General features: G+C 37.7%; 1 protein-coding gene across 1 annotated transcript in view; it reads left to right on the top strand.

Annotated features, from left to right (window-relative positions):
* Positions 1-22,382, top strand: part of TRHDE (thyrotropin releasing hormone degrading enzyme) — a 343,309-nt gene that overhangs the window by 236,528 nt on the left and 84,399 nt on the right. The window contains exon 7 of the mRNA XM_058568845.1: positions 6,188-6,253. Within this exon, the coding sequence (XP_058424828.1) occupies positions 6,188-6,253 (66 nt within the window). The remainder of the gene's footprint in view (positions 1-6,187; positions 6,254-22,382) is intronic.

The raw sequence follows: 22,382 nt of genomic DNA, 5'->3' as shown, positions 1-22,382 counted from the left end.
GCAGAGACATCATTTAGAAATTTGCATTTTAAAAGTACTTTGATTTAGAATCAATAAACTAATCCTTTCAGTAGCTTAGAAAGTAACAAGGAAGTCTTACCTCATAGGTTTCTATGCAGATCAAAGATCTCAGCAACTGAATGGATGAAAGCAGGTCTGGAGGCAAGTTCCAGTAACTACTACGCCCCTGTAACTTTGGACAGATTACCCTCTGCCTTACCCCTTACACCTTAGCCTCAGTCTCTCCCATATGTAAAATGAATATAACAATACATTATTCCTTACCTGCTGCTACCCTGAGAAGAGCTCCTACCCTCTTCCTTGAGAGGAATAAGAAGGAAAAGATCCTGTTTCCGTGTATGTACTACTTATTGTGCCAGTATACTCGTTACCAACTTATTCCAGTGACCTATCAGCCAATAGTTTATATTTGTTTGGACCTCAGCATTTAAAGTTGCCCTACTGGGTCAGATCTTCTAGGAAGAAGACACTGTGATGTGTGAGACACTTATTTGGGAAAGGAGTGGGAGAAAGTAGGGAGAGCTGCCGTGAGACCACACTGCAGTTCACACCCTGTGCAAGGAGAGCGGGAAGGAAGAAGCACTGGGTTGGGAAAGTTTCCGACCACTGCAGCCTAATTACAAGAAACATTCATCCAGGCCAATGAGAGTCCTCGAGCCAGAGTTTCCCATTAGAGGAGTCCCCTGTCTCGCTGGAATGGGACCACCTTAGTTCCACTGCCGTGCTCAGTCTTTGGCTGGGACTCCGTGGAGGAAAGTGCAGCCTTCATGGTGACGAATGCAGAAGGGCAACAGTGGGAAATCTGAGCAGTGCAATTTCACAGCTGCCACATCCACGCACAGCATCCGATACAAATATCACTATTTTCAACTTTGCTAGCCCTTTGTTCTTACTGAAATCTGCCCTAAACTAGCTTTATGTCTTCTAGTCCATCAACATTTTCTATTATACTAGCCAATGTATGTATTCTATTCCATCTCCAATCCTGGGTGTGTTGATCAGCATTTCAACTATGTCTCATTGAATTAGGTTTCCCTTCATCTTCTTCTGGGAACATCAACTGATTCCAAGCTCTAAATAACTCTAAGAATTTCCTTTCTTTTTCTAAGTTCTTGCTATTCCCAGTGTTTCTGGAGAGTATCATGTAACTATTTTGATTTGAGATCCACAAGAAAGTAATCTTAATTGGTTGAGATTACTGATTTTGATTTTGGAGTAGGATATAAGCAGATTTCTAATCCTGGCTTCATTACTTACTACCTGTGTTAATTTGGGCAAGTTACACAACCTTTCAAACTTCAATTTTCTAATATGACAAATAAAGATTGCAATATTTTCCTTACAATATTGTGAATATGGCATATAGTAGTTGCTTAAGGAATGGCAGGTACATTATTATTTAACTAGGACTAATAACAAGGACTTATGACTTTTATGCACATTTTCACATTATTAACTCCCTGTTACCTTGTCACTGAAGTTACTTTAAACCTAGTTCTACTCTTTCCAATTCACATAATCTTGGGAACACGTCTACATTATTGAGAAGTGACAGGCCATCCATCATTCAGTGTTTATTGAGAACCCACCAAATGTGCCAGGAACTGTTTTTTGCAATAAGTCTACAGCAGTGAGTCAGACAGACCAAGTCTCTACCTCAGTGAAGCTTACAGTCTATTTCCTCAGCCTCTGTGTTTTATACTGAAAAATGTCTTATTTATCTTGTCTTCTCTTTTCTCCCTGAGGCCTGTCTCTGAGGAAGGCTGTCTTTGTTCTTTTCCAAGGCTACCCTTAGTTCTCTTGTTATCCAGCTAGGCTAGATCATTGCTCCAGCAGCTGTCTCTCCATCTGCTGTGTCTCCAGTCTCTCTCCCTACTAGATCATGTTTTCCTTTGCAGAGAATTTTCTCTCATCTTCTTAATAAGAAAAACACAAATAAATCTCATGTGAACATGCTTATTGCTTTTTCTTTCCTTCCTTCTGTTTCCATTGTTTCTCAATCTGGCTTTCATACCAAATCTATTTAAATAGCTCTCTCTTAAATGTGGCCTTTTCTTAGCTGTTTTTTTTCTTGAAATCTGAAGCACTTATTCTTAAAACATGTCTTCTATGACACTACTTGTACGCAGTCCTCCTGCTATTTTTTATCACGTGTCGTCCTTTGCTCTTAATTTCATTTCTTTATTGATTTTCTCAACAGATATTTATTCAGTGGCTATTATGGGTGTTCAAGTGTAGGTCATACAGAATCTGTAGATAGATTCTAAGATTCTGTTTTCTATCTCCTTCACTAAACTTTCAGCACTTTTCTCTTGGCAATCTCACCCACCACACATCCCAATTTGTGTCTTTATTCATCACCTTCCACTGAATTTCATTCCTGTGGTCACATTTGCCTTCAGTTCCTCAGGTTCCCTACCTGTTCCTCAAACTCCACATGTTTCAAATGGATGTTACCATATTCACCTAACTAACACTGTCTTTTAAATTCTACATATCTGCTAATATTATCTTCTAGTCACTGAGGCTCTAAGATTTAAGATGATCTTTGTTCTATTCCTTAAACCTGTCTCTGTTTTTATCCTCACTGCTACCATTTGCTTCTGGGTATTTTACTTCCTTCTTGGAGTATCATCGATAAAGTACTGACTCTTGTAACCACCTTTCAAAAATCCTTGCTGATCCTCTAACAAAGTTCAAATTCCTCAGCCCTGGTATTCAATCTTCTCTAACAATGGCCTCAATCTCGTGTCCCGTGGAATCTTCCATCTCCTGGTTATATGCCCTTGTCCTTCAGTATCACCTTGCACATCTGTGCTTTTCACCCTTACACCCACATGACCATGGCCGTCCCTGCCATACCATGCACATGCTCTCTGCTTACCTTGGCTCATGGAAGCCCGTCCATCCTGCAAAGGTCCAACACAAGTGCCGCTTTTTCAGATCCTCTTTGTCCTTCGTCTCTCCAGGTAGAATACCCTCTCCCTCTTCTGAAATACAATAGAATATTTTATTTCTTTTGTCATTTATCTCATACTACGTTGTATCTTCTCATCTCACTTAGGAGGGTTTGAGGTCCTTGAGGATAGAGACTTGTGGCATTCCTATTTATATTCTCCAGTATGCTGAGCACACAACCTTACTCAGTAAGCGTATGTTAAAAGAATAAATTAGTTGAGAACATCTTCCTCTCTTCAAAACTGATTACTTATCACTAAAGTACACCAATAAAGTAATAAACTATATCCTGGCTGAGTAGTCTTCAAGAATACAAAGTGGTTACTATCCATGCAACTAATTTCTCTTTCTCTGTCATCCAGTTATTACATTAAAGGAGCACCTCCTCTGAGCCAGGCACAGGGAATGGGGGTACCAAGCCATAAGGACATAGTCATTTCTCTAGAGATGTCTACGGTCTTTGAGACTGACATGCATGCAGATGATTACAATGTACAATAAAAGAAACTTTGGCTGGGAACTTATATGAAAAAACATACTCAAAATAAAAAAATTACTAAATAAGGAATGGGTTTATAAGCATGCTTTTGTGGCATATTCTTTATGAAACTTAAAAAAGAATGTTAGTAATTTCCATCCTAGTATCTCCCTGAACCTTAGTATAACAAATATAGTGATGAGTTTTCTTGAGAAAGTCTCAAAATTATAAAAATCTTGCAGAAATAGTGTGTTTATTTCCCATAAAGCTACTTAGTCTGCCTAACATACATTTGTTCGATTGGGGCTGGAATTTTGAATCACAAGTGAACATAAGTTACAATATTGTAAACAATATTCACTTGGTGGGAAAAAATGTTTTAAAGACATGATGAAAGGGGATTCAGTGTTTTCTTTTTATAAAAAGGCTTATAGTGAGTTATGCCTGCATTAAGGAGTGTGATCTTTGTTATACCCCATACACAGTAGGTGCTTAGTGTGCGTTGGCTGAAGGATGACAGTTGGAGAGCCCATCTGTCCATGAAGTTCCATGAAATGGGGATTTTTCAAATTCAGCTTTGGAAAGAAAAGGCTAATTAAATATAGATCACATCCTACTCTGGAGAATTTAAAATGTTCAAGTGGGCAACACAGACATATTTTCTAAAAGTTGATTAAATTACACAATATAATAATAATAGGGAGTGCAGTGATGTTATATAGCTTTTAAATATTGATTATATTTCTGGGTTTTATTTCCTGTTAGCACTTTGCTCGAGCTCAACTCAGACAAGAGAAGGAGTACATTCTTTATGATTAGAAAAGACTCTCTTACCATTAGACCATGCTAAATTGATAGTTTTTATAGCCTGACAAGAGACCAAGTCATCGTTACCGGGAGGGAACCATTTAAATCATCCGAAGATGGCTATTCTGGTCTGAAGGAAAGTTTGAGTTGACGGCTTGAGACTCTAAGTCTCACTCCCCAGGTGGCAAGGGTTAATTTTGCTGTGGAACTGACAGTTTCCACCCTCGGGGTGGGTAGATTAGATTGGGAAATGTATAGGAGGAGAGCTTGTCAAGCAAATTCAAGGAACAGATAAGAACTGATAAGTTCCAAAGGGAATTCTAACCTGGTCCCCAGATTGAATCATAAATGCTTATATTTTATGGACTTATACAAGTGTGCAGAAGATAAAAAGGAAGAAGCAAAAGAAAGAGTGAAGAGTAGAGGGTGTGGGAGGGAAACGTATCAGAAGAGGCATAAAACTCTATGGCTTGTCCAACTCATCATTTGTTGAGATGTGAATAAAATACCAATTTGGGAAGCAATTTTGGTGATGATTGAAATTTTTTGAGACATTTCTTTAATGGTGATTCATGGAACCTGAGAATTTTATTGCATTAAAATTTCAGAATTATAGGAAACAATTCTAGTAACAAGCAATGGGAATTCGTTGTTGCATTTCTGGACTGGCTCCCACAGTCCAGTCCCAGGCAGGACGAGTCTATGTGTGGTTCTTCTGGTTCTCTTACAATAAAGAGACACCTGCTCAGAAATGCATTATTGGAGAGTGTGAATTTGTAACAAGTATGAAGTGGGATATGTAGTCATAAAGGGATTTTTTTCCCCCTAAAGCCAGGCTGACATTTATATTTAAACTTTTGTTGCTTGCAATCCACTGCTTCATTGTTAAAACAATTTGATGTAGATTGAAACACTTCTTGAAGGCTTTTTTATATTTTACATACAAATCTGTGATCATCCAGGCTTAACCATCATTACTTGGAACGTTTCATGTTGATTACATGTCTACCTTTTTGCACTGATATTGTCCTACAATATTATAATAATCGTTCTCAAGGTGAGGTAGACTCTTAAATTAGTATTTTCTTCTGTTACTCTAAACATTTGTATTGATCACATATGTTTTACCTGTGTATAGATATATGGCTACATCTAGCCTCTGAAAGAAATAGACAGGAAATACAAATAATTAGCTTGATATAATACTGATAGCTAACACTCATATCATGGTTACTATTTCTCAGACCTAGTTTGAACTTCCTTGCATATATTAATTCATTTAAGCTTCAGAACAACCATATTAATTTGGGACTATTGGGACTATTACTGCCTACACTTTACAAGTAAAAAAAGTGAGGAACAGAGAAGGTTAAATAATTTTCCTGGGTAAGCATGGTGAGTAAGTGGTAGAGCCAGGATTTGAACCCCAGCAGTCTGACTGCTTGGTACCTGCTTTCCACTTCTGCAGCTAAACTATTTTTGCTTGAGCCACAAGTAGAGTAAGTCGCTATGTTACTCCAAAGCAATATTTTAATGTGATTATTTATTAACAGGGGTATCCCTCTCTTACTCGATTAGGAACTTGTAGGTACAAGAACCATGTTTTATTCTCTTTGTCAATAACATTTTTCTTACTCCTGAATTACAGCTTGTTATTGCCCTGAGATAGTTTGTCCCCAAGACTTCTATTTTGAAGTCATTGGTTTTATATCCACATAACTTTTAGATCCACAAAACAAAAAATGCAATTGTTACCTGTAAGTGAATTATTGTATTCGTGATTCTCTTATTTCTTAACTATTTTTAAGAATAAAATAGCATGAAAGAAGTAGACTATTTTTGATTTATATGGGATAATTTTAAGTCATGTTACTTGGTTGAAATTCTTTTCTTTTCTCCTTTTTTAAATACTCTTTTCTACAGGGTGCTGCTTTGATTAGAATGCTGGCTAATTTTATGGGCCATTCAGTATTTCAGAGGGGCTTGCAAGTAAGTGAAATGCTTTCTATTTTGTCTTACATTTTTCCTGGTCAATATATTTATTTTAAAGATATTTCACAGCTTGGGAAATTGCTAATACAAAATTACTGAATTTGATGGAAAACTTTAAGATGAGTAAGGTAAGCAGTGTCATTCCATATGACAAATGAAAGTGATAGGTAGCATACACGCTATCAACCAATACAACTCAAACTGTTGTACAATTTAGAATAAATTTAATATACATTTTTAACTCTTTTTTTTTAAACTCTTTTTTTTTTTCCCCAAAGCCCCAGTAGATAGTTGTATGTCATGGCTGCACATCCTTCTAGTTGCTGTATGTGGGACGCAGCCTCAGCATGGCCAGAGAAGCGTGCGTCGGTGCGTGCCCGGGATCCGAACCCAGGTGGCCAGTAGCGGAGCGCGTGCACTTAACCGCTAAGCCACGGGGCCGGCCCTAATATACATTTTTAAATGGAAGTAATTTTCAAATATGTAAGATTCTAAATAATCTTTTTAAGATTTTGTGAAAGCCTAGTTACCTTTTTTCCATTTAAAAGTTATATAAAGTGAAAACAAATTATGTTAGCCTTGCTAGAATTATGTATTTGAGAAAATCTTAATATTATTTTTCAGATATGTGTTTTTTATGTTGTTGTTGTTTTACTGTTGGTACACATAAATTATTTTTTCCAAAGATATTTAAATTTTTTTTTTAATTAGAAAATATAACATTTTAAATAAGGGAGAAAAAATAAACAGTTTTATAATACTGCATTTAGAGTGTGAAGTATGGAATCTAAGAGTGGATTCTTAGAAAAGAGAATTCTTAAGCTCTCTAAAGCAAACACAAATATAGAAAAATAGAGTTTTTATTCCATTGAATCTGTTGGAGTAAATCATGTTCCTAGCAGCTGTGATTGATGAATTATTTATGATGCATTCTGCTACTTAGAAGTGTCCTTTAAAGTAAATTGATGTTCACCTGAAATACAATTATGCTAAGACAGAGAGAGCAATCAATCTTATCTGTTCTTAGTAAGCTTTTCATTTTGAAATTTAAATAAACTACGTATGGGATCATGTCATATTTTAGTAGTATAATTCTATCTTTACCCAAAATAAACTAAAAGATAAAATACAAAGCAAGAGTTAAATACGTTATGACAAAGCTACATATACTTAACACAACAAAGAAAAAATATGAATTTCTTGAAGAATAATTTCCCTTAGAAAATATTTTTACAGATTTGTTCCAGCAGGGGTTGAAATTTACTTTAATCAGCTCTTTCCATTAGGGACACCTTCAGAATAGCTGAATTCCATTGAACTTATTTGCCGGGTGCTAAAGTCTCTATTCTGATCACATAGTTGGGAAAATCTTTTTTCTCAAGGAGTGCCCTCTGTGAATATCAAGTGTCTGGAGGAATGTCCTTTCTTATCCCTACTCCTTTGTTTTTCCCTATTGAAGTTGTAGCATGACAGTTCCAGAAAATGTCTAAGCTTTCATAAGGGCAACACAAATTGAATTTGATTTCCTGGAAGCCAGTTGGTGTGAAATCATTTTCTTTATACAATTTTTATTGTTTTTCCTCATCTATGTGTATGGATTTGCTTGGCAGATTGAATAACTATAGTTGTATTATTTGGAAAGGATTATTGTTTTGCCACATTTTTCTTTATCCTGCCATGCATTCTATGGTATGCAAAATACCTAAATTTTTAATACATCCTTTTCTACTGACCCAATCTGTTCAGTTTTATCTGAAAGAGTTAGAATGCACCCTCTGACTCCCATTATATTAAACTTTCATTGGAAGCTTGTATTAACATGTGCCTTAATGTTCTGATACTTGATTTGGTTCATTTTCAACTGAAGGACTCTATGCTTGTCAACATTGCATTTCATTTGCCTGGCGACATCTCATTGATCAGATAGATCTGTATCCTTCAGTACTCGGCTTGCAGCTTTATTTATGCTCATCACTCAAACTGATTTAGTGTATCATCAGCAGTTTGGATTAGTTTACAGTAGATCCCTATGTCTAGGTGATAAATTATCATCTCTTGTGCATGAAGATGTATGGGATACACTTTAGAAATGACCTCCTGAACAGACACTTCATGTCATGGTGCTGAGTGGTCACAGAGTTGATGTTAACATATTTCCCATCCACAAGGCTCTGGGGAGTCTTGGTTTACATGCTGTCCAAAGAGCTGATCTGGACTGTCAGTGCTTACCTCTGCTGGAAATCTGGTAATTGTTTTTGCATAGCCATGGCCATTTCTACGTTACAAACAGAAGTTTACATTTGCAGACAGACCCAGCGTTAGATTGACAGGTGCAGACAATCCCAAATTGCAAATAGTATGTTTTTCATATATTTTTCTCCCTCCTTCCCTTTCTTACCTCCTCCTTCTCTCTCTCTTTTCTTTTTTCTTTTTTTCTTTTTTTTTTTAGTACTCGGACTTGAGCTCTCGTGTTCCATGCAGGAACAATATTATAATGGTGTTTCTTCTAAAATTTGTGTTCTCTTATAGTTTTTATATCCTTATGACCCATCTCAAGCTCTCTTGGCAACAAGGGAAACATTTTTTACAGATATAACCACAAATATATAAAATATAATATATATTATGTAATATAAGTAAATATATGATAATAAATATATAAAAATATAAATAGCTATAAAATAAATGATAAATATAATATTTTTTAGTAGGTTAGTAGGTTTAGTAGGTAGTAGGTTTCTGGGGAGTTTCTGGATCAGTTCACATGTTCATATTTAACTTACAAAGTATCTAAGTATTGATTCAACTCCATTTTTCTACCTTTTATAATATTTTGTATTGGAAAATATATTTTAAGTTTCAATTCACACCTATATTCCTCAGTAGGAAGGAACTCTAGGGACTTGTAGAGAAAAAATTTGTTTCTAATAACCATATATCCATTTGACCAGCTATGAGAAGTTCTAGTAAACAGTTTCATACTGAATAATCACCACTTTCCTTGGTCTGGTCTTCTTGATTTTTTTTTTCTCTAATTCCCTTATTTATTGAATTTTGCCTGATGCTTAAATGGTTCAGTCTTCCATAATTTTTAAATAAATTGCCTCAGAACTTCGTTGTGTAAATAGACAGTATATACGTGCGTAAAAAATTAGTCCTGGCTTCCGTTAATAAATCAGCTTTCATTTTGATGTTAAATTGAAAGTGAAATTTAAAGCAGAGCAAGCTTGAGCCTGTGTTGGCTTATGTATGCCACTTGTAAGTAATATATTTTTAAAACATAGAAATGTTTATATTTTTGCAGACTCTACATATCTACTGTTTTACATAATCCATTTCTCAAAATAGTAGCTGGCATGTCTTGGGAAGCATGAGGTAATGGAATAAGTAGGGAGAAATAAATCTCATTTCTGTTTCTAATTAATGGTGGGCTTTCTACAAGTCACTAAACCTTTCTTGGCCTCTGACTTTATAGTTATAAAATGCAAGAGTTGGACTAAATACTCTCCAAGATTTTTTTCACCTTTCTGATTCTCTGAATCTAAGATTTATTTAATGCATTTTACCAGTTAGACAATTTGGGTTTGATACTTTATTTTGGGACAGTTGTTTTAATATGATGGGAAAATTTGTAAACTAAATGTGCAAAAGTGAGTTACTCCCTGTTCTTGAATCTTCAGTTAATCATCTGAATATTAAGACTATCTGGCTTTCAACATATATGGTACTGTAACTGTAGTCAAACCAACCAGCGTTTCTTGACACAGAGATTTTTTTGCTGGTAATTTTTTTTTTTTTTGCCAGTATTAAAAATCAACTTGTATTTCTTTTGCTTTTTAGTTACCTTTAACATTTTGTTACACTTTCATATTTTGCTCTGGATACTTCACATGTTTGTGATTAAGCTGCAGTTGTCTTAGATGTTATTTTCTAAAGACTTACTTTTTGAAATTTCTTGGTGATTTTTAGTGTATATGCTGTCTTTTCTAAGGTCGGAATTTCTACTTATGTTCCTGAAATCAGCTAGAGTCGACTCTGCTCCTGGGTCTGCTGGCTCTGAAGGGCACTGGGTCTGCTGGCTCTGAAGGGCACTGGGTCTGCTGGCTCTGAAGGGCACTGGGTCTGCTGGCTCTGAAGGGCACTAGGGGTGGGTCTTGAGGAGAACTGGCACCCCCTTGATGAGCCTCATTAGCGGAGATTCACACGAGGGGTAGCTAACTTTTTCAGAGACAAAGAAGAATTGCTTTTGATCCCAAGGGAGGCTCAGTGGAATTTAGACTTTCAGGGTCCCCATTCCAGTTGTCAGTGTCTCACACTTTCTCAGTCAAGACCTAATTTTCACTGGAGACCAAATAAAGCCATGTAATTGAGCTGAGTTGTAATTTTACCACCCAGAATTCCAAGCTGCAATCTGCTCTTCAGTTATGTTGATTCTAAGGCTACAGGAGACATGAGACTCTTCTGGGACAGCCGTGGGAGAGCTCTGACTCCCACCCGTACCTGCTGCTGAGAAATTACAACACCGAGCTTATCCCCTTCTTGTCGTCTCTCCAGCCTGGCCATAAATACCCGTTCTCCTCAGACTCTGTAATTCTCTGTTCTACCAGAATGTTCTATTGAAACAGTCATTTGTTTCCCAAAGCTATTCCTCAACTTAGACAACTATAGATGATAATTTAAGAAACTGTTTTGACCCTGATAACCATGGATTACCAGGATCTTATTACCCGTTATCGATAATATTACCTCATTTAAATCTAATCAAGATAGGGAAACAACTGTAGGTTCCCATCTTTGAGCGTCTGTGCCCTGGAGCATATCTCTCCTGGTATGTAATACAGTACCAAAACCAAGACCATTCTAGATATTTCAAACAGAAAGGGATTTAACATAGAGTATATGAATTTTCCAAAACTGTTGGGAAGGTTAGAGAAGTAAAGGTCAGGAAAGCCACTGCTAGACTTTAGGAAATCAAGAAACTTAGGTATCACAAGGAACTAATACCACATTCTCAGCTGCCTACAACATACCTGGAAGCCACTGGTAGTACCTTACCTCTCCCTCTGCCAAAGCGCACGTGCCTCTTGACTGCTGCTTGAGCAATGATGACCCTCCTTTTCTCAAGCCTTTCATGCAGAACTTAAACTTGGACCTAACCAGCAAAAGATTCTAGGAAATGGAGATTCCAGCCCGTACAATGCACAAGAGTGTACAACATAGCAGGAGTGGTGATGAATTGCTAATAGACGGTATGACACTTAATCTGTAAATTTCCTCGTTCTATTGACTAAATATTATTTGCATTATTTTTGTAGGTTGTCATATTAACATATGAAGATTTAAAAAATATGAACTCTTTTATTTATATCTTCCTTGATATTTATATTAAGACCTTATGACACTTCTGTAGCTACAGCAGAATATTTTAAACTGATTTCAGTAATTTTGTAAGAATATACAATGGGAGAAATTAGGACAATCAAACAATCAACGACCATGGTTCACTTACTTCATAACTATAGTCCAGTTGTCTGTGGTCTGTAATCCCCAGTTTCCTCTTTGAATGAGCTGATTTAGTTATGTCAGGGTGAATCAGTACCAGTAAAAATTATTTTTTTGTCCAAATTTTTTAATTTCTAAAGTTATTACTTGGGAACTTACTATTGTGAATAATTGTTTTGCTTTTTTATTAGCTTGAGAATTTCAAACTTTTGGTTTGTACAGTCACAACTGTTGCTCCTCATTCTACTGTCCTCACCTCCAAGTGGGCCAGGCCTCCTGGGATATGGTAAACGCAGGCAGAAAAGCCTAAGCAGCAGTTTTCCTAAATTGCTTTTAATTTAAGATAAACTATACATAGGACATCTGGAGAGTAAGCTTATGTGTTTTCCCAGCCCAGGATTTTCTCCCAGCAAGGATTCCAGGGAGCAGTGATGACTAAGAAAACCACTGCAGGACACACGACCTAGAGGGACTTGGAGTCGGTGGGAAACGCAGTAGGCAGGCCCGCAGTGACCACTGACTTCCTCTTGCATACAGGCTCAAGCGACCCTTTTTATGTATAATGTAATCCTTACCTGTATCACCTCATTTTTGTCTGTGGTGTAAACAATCTCGAAATTCCTTCCCGGGTCATCCTATAATCAGAAGCTAGCAAGATCAGTGAGGGGCTCCACGTCTGTGTAATAGTACACTATCTGAATGTGGTATTCTCAGTATTCTGTCATAGCATAAGCAGAGTCCTTACTGGCAGGACACTGGGATGGAGTACATGCGGTGCAGCCTCATTTCTACCCTCTCTTTCTCTTGGACTGTCTTTGGTGCCCCATGTTGTTATTGACCTTCCTCTCCTATGTGGTACCTGGAAGAGAAATATACTGCAATTTTGCCCTCCTCTTTTCCTTTCTCTGTAGAAGTTCTTGGTGATTTTACATATCCCCCTGAAATCGTCCCTGCTCCTAGGAAGAAATGCTTCCTTTCATTTCCTCCTTCAGTAAAAACTGTCCATTCCATAGCATCTTTCAGCAATTCTTGCCTGTTTCATTTCCTAGAGTTATTAAGTGCATATACATTAATTTTCACCCATAGGTAGCAATGCTTATGCATATGAACAATAAATTAGGATCTACTTCTTTTACCTTGCTTTTATAATTTACTTTAAGTTTCTATAGTTCACATCCTGAGTCTACATAAGTATTATAGGCTTATTTTTAAAATAAGTAATTCAGGTAATAATTCTTTTAGATAGAATTTTTTTTTACATGACTTTGACCTTTCTTATTTCATTTTCACTTGTTTTAATTTCCCTAGTTACATTTTTTTCTGGAAATAAAAGAATAAAACTATAATTATGAAATCCTCAGATAATATTGATTGGCTTATTAGCTATTAAAAAATAAGTAGTTATGTAGTACTATTGCTTTTTCTTTTCAAACAAAACAGTATTGTTTTAATGATTTGAGCCTAGCGGTCCGTTCTTCATGTTGTCATGAGTCAACACGAGGGAGTTGAAATTATGAAGAAAAATCATTGTTAAGCTTGATATAAACTCAAACCCTGAAATCCATATCAGAAAGTGAGTCACTTTCTTGCTCAACCAATGAGGGCAATTCAGTATCATCTAAAATATGGTTGAATAAAGAAGGATTTCTCTTGATTAGTATTTAACTGCCCTTTCCCATAAGGTAAGCTACAACAAGATGTTTGGCGCCAATTATCAGGATGGAAATTGCTTATGCAAATCAATGTAAGGCAATGAGGTGTGGATAAAAAGCAAAAGGGAAATATCATTATTATTGGTTTGTGCTCATAAAATTCTGATAGCCTGAAGGTAATGACAGGCACAAAGCCATAGGGATTATTAGTAGCAACAACATACTCAATAACTTCTGTTCCAATGAGAAATTATGTGTTAACATGTGTATACAGCATTTTTATTTGATAACTGCAGGCTTACATTTGTGAGAGAATGCATACTTCCTTGCATCTAGGTTTTCAGATAAATGAAAAGTCAGAAAATAATAGAGGAACAGACACAGTGTGTCCAAGTTAATTTCCTTTCTGAAGAGATAGTGTTGTGTTTTCATCCAGATGGTAGCTGAATCATGCTTAATCTAAAATGAATGACCATAGACAGTTTTTGCTCAAATTTCTCCACATTTCATTTAAATCACTGTGCAGCTTTAGATATGCTAAACGTAAAAAAGTTAACACTTCATAATAATTTGTTGTGATGAGTCAATACCATAGGACAATAATGTTATCATTGCTGGTGTTTAGTCATTGTATTTGACCTAATTAGCATTTAATTTATTAAAGACCTAATTACACAGCTAAAATCAATGAGCGTGTTATAGAGAAAAAAATATTAATTTTAAGGAAAGATTCCATGGATTTGAGACTCAAGAATACTATCTCTAATAAAAAAACAAGTACTTCAAAAAATTAAATAGCACTAGCTATTCATATTTCTCACAGAGAAATAACTTTTGTTCATCAGTTTCAATTAATTTGTTTCTATACAGCTACTGATTGAATCCTTGTCATTTTGCCTCTGAATTAAATGTTGTTAACTGACCACTGTGACTATATAGCATTAACTAAAAAGCCTTTATTATTAGAGACATATGTCTCTAGTTGGTCATCCTGCAGGCATTCACCCATCTCAATGGAGGCCTTATAAATTTATATGTATTGGTTTTCTTTTACCTGGTAGTTAAGGGCTCAACATATACATTTTAGCTAATAGGGTTGGTACTAAAAGATGAGGTTTTTGAAAACTTTATTTAAAATGTATCTGTGAAATTATTAAACACGTTTGGTTGATGGGTGGATATATTTGTATGCTGGTGTGTGTGTAAATGCGTGCTGATCTTTAGATATGCACACACCTGTCTGTAAACAGTCTCCCGCTAGCAGTGTAGACACTACCGTTCAGTTAGACTGCTAGTTCAGAAGCACGCTAAACTGGCCTTAGAGGCATTTTTCTCCAACGTGTTTAGCTCTTGCATCGGCAGTTTTCTTTCTTCTCCTTTTTAAATTTATTTTTCCTCTTATTTTCTGTTCTCCTTTCAGAGTGTTCATGTAATAGCCTAGAACTACGTATTTGGCAATGTTGCAAGTTTTGATGCTAAAAAAGCCTCCCTAAGTTGGGAAGAGTTTTTTTCCTTGTTACTCCTATTTTCATAGTAGCTTGATGATTCTATTACATAGTTTAATACTAGTAATATGTCATAGATGCACCATAATATATTTACTTTTTTCCTTGTTTGTGAATATCTAGATTGCTTTCCAATTTTCATTAAATAAACAACACTGTAATGATCTTTAAATTATAGATTTTCCCATTATATTTTGATTGTCTCTTCATATACATTTATGAAAGCATATTATCAATTTTTCTTCCAACACTTTAATCCAATATATAACAGTAGAAATAAAATTTGAATGTTCTCTCTCTCTTTTTTTTTTTTTTTGTGAGGAAGATCAGCCCTGAGCTAACATCTGCCAGTCCTCCTCTTTTTGCTGAGGAAGACTGGCCCTGGGCTAACATCCATGCCCATCTTCCCCCACTTTATATGGGACGCCACCACAGCATGGCTTGACAAGTGATGCGTCACTGTGCGCCCGGGATCCGAACCAGCGATCCCCGGGCTGCTGCAGCCGAGCGCGCGCACTCAACCACTTGTGCCGCTGGGCCGGCCCCTGAATGTTCTCTTTTTATATTACACTAAGCAAACAGCATTGGGTCTTATAAATTTCTTACTAATTTAGTAAGTAAAAAATTACCCAATTGCTATTCCAGTATATGTTTTTATTGCAAATGAGGTTGAAAATTGTTATATATTCTTTTACATTTCACTTACTCTTTTATGATGTATTTATCCATATGTTTTACCCATTTAAAAATTGAAGTTTTACTCTCTTTTTCATAACTTTGTATAAAAGGTTATAAAATAAAAATAAAGAACCATAACATATTTACTACAAATTCTTTTTTTCCCTGTGATAACTAAATATCAAAATTATTGTTATGAAAAACCATGTTATAAATTAGCAGCTTAAGAGGAGTGCTAGAAAGATCTATCCTAAGTTATATATTTGGAACCTGTTTTACAAAAAGTTCAGATGTATTCACAACTGCCCTTTGACCTGGCTGTGTCTCTGTCTGTGGCAGAGAGGGCTCCGTGTTAGTGTGACACACAAAGAGATGATCATATCCGTTTGTCATGCTGTGTCTCATTTCTCTCTGCAATCAGTATCTTATATTCACCTTTTCTCGTCTCCTCAAGGTCTCTCTCTGTGATTATTTTACCAATCATTTTTTCCCCTTAAGATCAATAGCTCATTTTAGTGTTAAAATCTTTCCTTAACACTTTGTGCTAATAAACCAAAATTATGATTTCTCTTCCCGCACCAGCTCTGCTTAGTTTTATGTCTACAGTCCACACTGCTTGCCCATCAGACACGTTCAGTTATTCATTTATTCCACAGATACTTATTACGTGCCTGCTCTATGCGAACACCGTGATAAGTACCAAGTTTCAGGGCATGCTGCACACAGCCCCTGATCTCATGAATCATATAATAGGCTAAGATTGACACTAAATAGGAAAAAAGCAAATACATATATATTTACTAAATGTGATAAATACTAGGAAGGAAAAAATACGATGCTGTGAGAAAACATATGGGTGGGTGGGTTGGGCATCTTTAGATTGGGTGGAAGTCCTTCTTGAGAAGAAGGTGTGTATGCAGAGGTGAAGGAAGAGAAAGAGTTGGTGGTAGGGGAGATTATTCCAAGAAGATGGAAGAGCTTGTGCAAAGGGCTGAGGCAAAGGGCTGAGCATGTTCAAGGAAAAGAAAGAAAGCAGTGTGGATGAGCAGAGTTGGTTAGGACAAGAGATGAGGTGGGAGAGGAGAGCAGGAGCGAATCATGCAGTGCCCGCGTACACTGTGCTGAGAAGGCTGCATTTCACTCTGAGTGCAGTGCAATGCTATTACAGAGTTTTAAACTGGGATGTGACATAGTTCTGTTTCTATTTAAAATAGTTATCTGGCTACTTGTAATAACACACTGGGATTGGGGCAGTCAGCATGCCAAGAGAGGAATCAGGTAATAAAATTAGGAAGATGTTTTAATATTCAGGTGAGAGATGATGGAGACTTAAGTAGTCAGTAGGTATACAGAGACATGGGTGGGTTCAAAATGTTTTTTGAAGGTAGAATTAAATGGACCTGGGAATAGAGTGGATGAAGAGTTTGGTGTGAGAGGTGAGGAAGAGAAGGTACCTGAGAATGATTCTGAGCTTTCTGGGCTGAAGGCCTGGGACCAAGCCCTGAAGGGCTGTAACAGTGGAGCTTGAGAGAAGAGGAGGGGCCAGCGAAAGAGCCTGAGATGGAACAGCTGGAAGAGCAGGCAGAATACCAAGGGTGTGGTGTCACTCATACCAAGAAGAAAGCTTATTTCTAGAATAAGAAAGTGATGAATGAGGTTAAAGGCAACTGAGAGGTGGAGTAGGATAAAGACTAAATATGGTTCCTTCTGGCTGCTTACAAATTTATTGGTTTCAGTGGAATGGGTTAAAGAGTGAATGAGAAATGTTTAAGTGGAGACAGAGTATGTAGAGTAAAATTTAAAGAAATTTCCAGGGCTGGCCTGGTGGTGTTGTGGTTAAGTTCACGTGATCTGCTTCGTTGGCCTGGGGTTCGCAAGTTTGAATCCCGGGTGCGGACCTATGCACCACTCATCAAGCCATGCTATGGCAGGCCTCCCACATACAAAATGGAGGAAGATGGGCACAGATGTTAGCTCAAGGCTAATCTTCCTCAAGCAAAAGGAGAAAGATTGGCAACGGATGTTAGCTCAGGGCCAATCTTCCTCACCAAAATAAAAAAAGAAGAAGAAGAAATTTTCCGAGGAGGAAGATCAGAAAAACAGAGTAGGTAATTAGAGGAGGACAAGGGCTAAAGAAGTTTTTATTTTGTTCTGTTTGGTCTTTAAAGATGGGAGACAGTTGTATCAGTTGTAGGCTGGTAGAGGAGGAGTCAGGAGAGGAAGAGTTTGATAGTGACAGAGAAGTAGGGGACAACAAGGACATTGGTCCTCGAGAAGCTGAAGGGACTGCTTTTTAACAGGATATATATTTCCAGTAAATTTGAAGATTTGGAATTGGAAAAGTGAGGGAAGTCCTTTCTGATGAATTCTATTCTTTCATTGTTTTTGGAGGCAAGTTCGGTAGCTGAAAGCGAGGTAATGCTGGGTGGTGGAGAGGTTTGAAGACAGCTTTGGGAAGAGTAGGAAGGCGCGACTGACTGCCTGGCAGTACATAGTGCCTATTTGAGTTTGGTGACTATGAATTTATAATAAAACTAAACTGCTCAATTGTGAGATTTTCTCCTGTGATGCTCAGCTGCATGAGTACAGGTTTGAAGAAGGAAAATACTTGGATTCATCCAGGATTAGGGTTTTTGCCAGCTAGTATAATTGAAGGACAGAGCTGCAAAGGAGATGAAGCTATTTGCCAGGAATTGATTAAGATGAACTATGAAATATAAGCTGGATAATCAAGGGAGCAAAACCAGGAAGGATCTGATAGACAAATACCTGCCATAAATAATGATAACACTAAACAATATATTAGCAAGTATATATGATTTTAACATTGAATAAAAGAAATTCCCCAAGCTTCTGAGCATGTGGGAAATTTAATCTGTTCTATTGAATTCTCCTGATGTCATGCCCATTAATATGAGGATGCTCCAGGGAACTTTTTCACTCCAGAAGATGTGAGGAAGAATCCTCTGGTCTCATCCCCCCTGATATGCAGTCGTACTGGTTTCATGAAGTGGGTTGACGAGTAAATGGGAAAGATGTGAGAGAGTGCATGTTACTTGCATGTTTGGTGTATATTTTGTCCAAGCCTTGCCATTCTGGTCGCCTGAACTTGAGTGTCTTTGCTGCTATAGTGCCAACTTAAGTCTGAGCGCCCCTGTTCCATAAGCCACTCATCAGTGGTCTTGTCACCTCAGTGGAGCTCTGTGAAAAAACAGGGTGCTGGGCCCCACAACGTGCCCTCCAAGTCCCTTTCCTTTTCCAGACTTGGAAGAAAGTCTTCTAAGCGTTCCTCAAATCTAAAGAAGCTGTGGTCTCAATTTTTTTCTTGTGTTTTTACTTTTTAAAAATTTTTTTAAAAATTTCCCTCCAAATACGTTCCTCCTTCAAGTTAGTCCATATAATTTCCCATCCTCGGGACTCTAGAACATTTTGGCTTTTCTTGGAGATAAAGTTGAAGAAGATGTTTACTCTAGACTTTTTTCCCTTGAGCTTGCTCTTAAAATAACTAAAGTTTCTTGGTTCTTTGTGTGGCAGGCATTTTTCTAAGTGCTTTACTTGTTTTATGTCATTTTCTGTGCACACTCTTCTTGGGTAAGTACTGTATTATCTACTTTTTTCAGTTGAAGAAATTAAAGTTCGGAGAAAATAGATAACTGCCCAAGATCACATGGCTGATAAGGATCAGCCTGAATTCTTATCTAGTTTTTCTGAATATACATGCCACTTCTTTCTCAACTGAGTTACATTTTCTTGTCAACTAGTCCCGGGGCCTGAGCGAGGAAGGGAGTGGAGGTGAGGAACCCTGTTTATGTGTATACTCAGGGGGATTCTTGATTTACAAAAGCCAGTGTATTTTTACCAGCCAGGATATAATTTATCTATTTTGTCGGATTGTAGTGGTCAAAGCCCTTTACCAGGGCATTCAGAAAAAGCAATTCACAAACTTCAGTTTTACCAATAGATTCATTTTATGTCTCAGTAATATTTCAGGCTAGCAGCTGAAGTGAAAGGTGGGGATATTTAGTACCCCAGAACACCTCTGTAGACTTCCATTCACATTCATTCACTGGCAGGAGTAGGACCCTGTCAAGGTGTTCTGGAATGGAGTACCAATTCAACAGTGGCGATGTTGCCGCCCTGGTGATAACACATGCATTTTGAGGCATTGACAGCATGATCTATAATTACTAAATAAGAGAAATTTGAAAGCACAACTCATGTGAGCATATGCCATTGTCTATCATTTAAAACAAACAAAAACCCTTCATGTGCTAGCAGGTTGTTTTGATTTAAGATTTTCTGATTTTCTGCTATATTTAGCAACCCCTTTAAAAAGTGCACTGATTTTACAAAATTTACACTCATTAGGTAGAGTAATGGATTTTTAAATATGTAAAATGCCTTTTTGTTCCTAGAGAAATATCTGAATATTCCTATATCTAAGTAAGCAAATTCTAAACGTAAATTTACCATAAACATCCATTTAAAAATATCAAACTCAAAATGGCATGCAAGCCGCAATACAACTGACTTTTCAACTAGTGTTGTTCTCTCTATTCAAATACTTTCTTTTCTAAATTTCACCTCCTTTTTACTGTGTCTGCTGGCCAGAAACTGCTGTACCTTGAAAAGTTGGTAATAGTTCCTATCTACTGGAAACGTTATAATTTAATAATAAAGTTTTAATAATTATTTATATCTTTTCAAAATGTAAATGTTCTTTTGTTTTGCATAATGCTTTTTCCATGCCTTGCTACTCATTTTTACTCAGCTTGTGATCTCCAACCCAGTTCCAGGTGTTAACCAAAATAATCTCTTGATCTGTAGTCTAGCCGCCTTGTGTTTTAGGTGGTCACCTGTCACTGTTTCGGTGTCCTCACTTCTGTTCTCGAGGTCCGGGAGTGTGGAAGCGTCCTCTGCAGTGCAGGGGCATCTGCTCCGGGTTCTACCCCGCCCCGTGTGACGCTGCTGTGAGCTGGCAGCTCTTCATCAGCCTGGTTGCTGCCCCTGCTTGCCTTTCAGATGGCCTTCTCTGTGACGCCAACACACACAGACAGGGCTGCGTAGAGCGTGTTCTTCCCAGTTTAAAGCCCTTGCTCTAAAGCCTTGTTTACAACACAAGTTTGGCATGGTCTCATTTGTTGTTGTTGTCGCTCTGTGTGTGCTCCTGTCCATGGAACTTGCATACATTTTTCTCCAACCTCTTGTCTGCCTCTTTCTTTTTTTTTTTGAGTTCCCCCCATACCTCCTGTTCATAGCACAATGCAAGCCCAGTAGATTTACTAAACAGAATTGGGCGTTCTTTATTTTTCATTTTGTATAAGTTGTGAGAGAGAGAGAGTTTCTATTTGTTTTTCTGAGGTTACCAAGAAAATTTAAGATGTCTTTGTTTGTTTTGTTTATATCACCCATTAGTGTTATATCAGTCAGAGTTTTGGGTTACAAGAAACAGAAACTAACTGGCTAAATTAAGCAGAAAGGAATTTATTGGCAGGATGTGGGGTAGCCCTTGGAATCATTGGGAAGGCTGCAGAATCAGGCTTATAAAACAGGTAATAAGAATTAAGAGACACTCAGAAATTAAGAATTGGTTTCAGTTGCTGCCATTAGTGTGTTTACCCCTGGACGATCAGTGTCACTGTCGCAGAGAATACTCTTTCCACTATTTCTGCTTCTTTGCGTTGATCCTGTAGGAGTCAGGCCTGGGATGGGGTATCCACCTGTCTGACGCCAGGGCACATGGCCATGCTGTAGCTGCCAGGGAGAGTGGAGAGGGAGTTTTTAGTGTTTCATCACTTCCATCTCAAGTGGGAGGCCAAGCCCTCACCTTCCTCCAAGATTCCATGATGAGTTATTGCCCCCACATAAATGTGGTGTTTAAATGCTGGCAAGCCAAAAGAATGACAAATGCCCACTACAAATTTTTTCAGGTACAGTTATTCTTAGTAGAAAGCAACAATATTTCAAACCCTTACTTCAACCTTCTTGTCAAATAGTCAGACAAATCAATGCCCGAATTTACCTGGCGTTTCCCAGGCTAGCCTCACAAGCAGAAGGGATCCTCCTTTCCAGGTCACTGAGGCCCAGACTCGCATCGCTCGTCTCACTGAAGAAAACACTTTTGCTGGTCTACCCGAGGGAGAGTCTACTCTTCTTTCTTATCAACCCACTTCTGCTTTTGTTCAGGCTCTCACCTCTTCTATACAACTGTATACTCCGCAGGCCTGGGTCCCGCCTTGTGCGGTCCCAATACGGCACCCCTTAAAGCTTTATTACTGGGCTTTGGCCGGACACGTGTGCGCTTCTGAAAAATGGGAAATGGGGAGTTTGATGCAGATTTGAGGGTAAGTTTTCCTGATTCTTATAAAGCGGTTCTCAGGAAGACATCCTGTCTCTTCTCCACGCGATGTCACGTGTGAGGGTGCTGCTCGGGATGACGGCAGCCGTCCGCTCCTCATCTGGAGGTGAAGTCAAAGCACAGGTGAACGTGGGGCCAAGAGAACTCCGGAGGAAGGGAGCTGTGGATCCATGCTGCCTTATAACAGGAAAGAGTGAATCCTGTCGTTGGAAAGGCCATTCTAGGGTACATTTGTTGTTGTTTGCAGCAAACCACACATAAACCAGTCTGTACCTCTTCGGTTTTTATTGAACTGTCCCTCCATGTCTTGAGGAGTAAACCATTTACACAGTTGATCCTCTGTTTTAACAATGCTGAAGGACTCGTTAACAGGAGAGCAAGTATACCATAATTACTTCCATGTGAATCTTCAGAGATAATAGTGCTTTACT

This window comes from Diceros bicornis, chromosome 25 (assembly GCF_020826845.1).
Source record: "Diceros bicornis minor isolate mBicDic1 chromosome 25, mDicBic1.mat.cur, whole genome shotgun sequence".
NCBI classification, from domain to species: Eukaryota; Metazoa; Chordata; class Mammalia; order Perissodactyla; family Rhinocerotidae; genus Diceros; species Diceros bicornis.
This window is presented reverse-complemented; position numbering and strand designations above follow the sequence as displayed.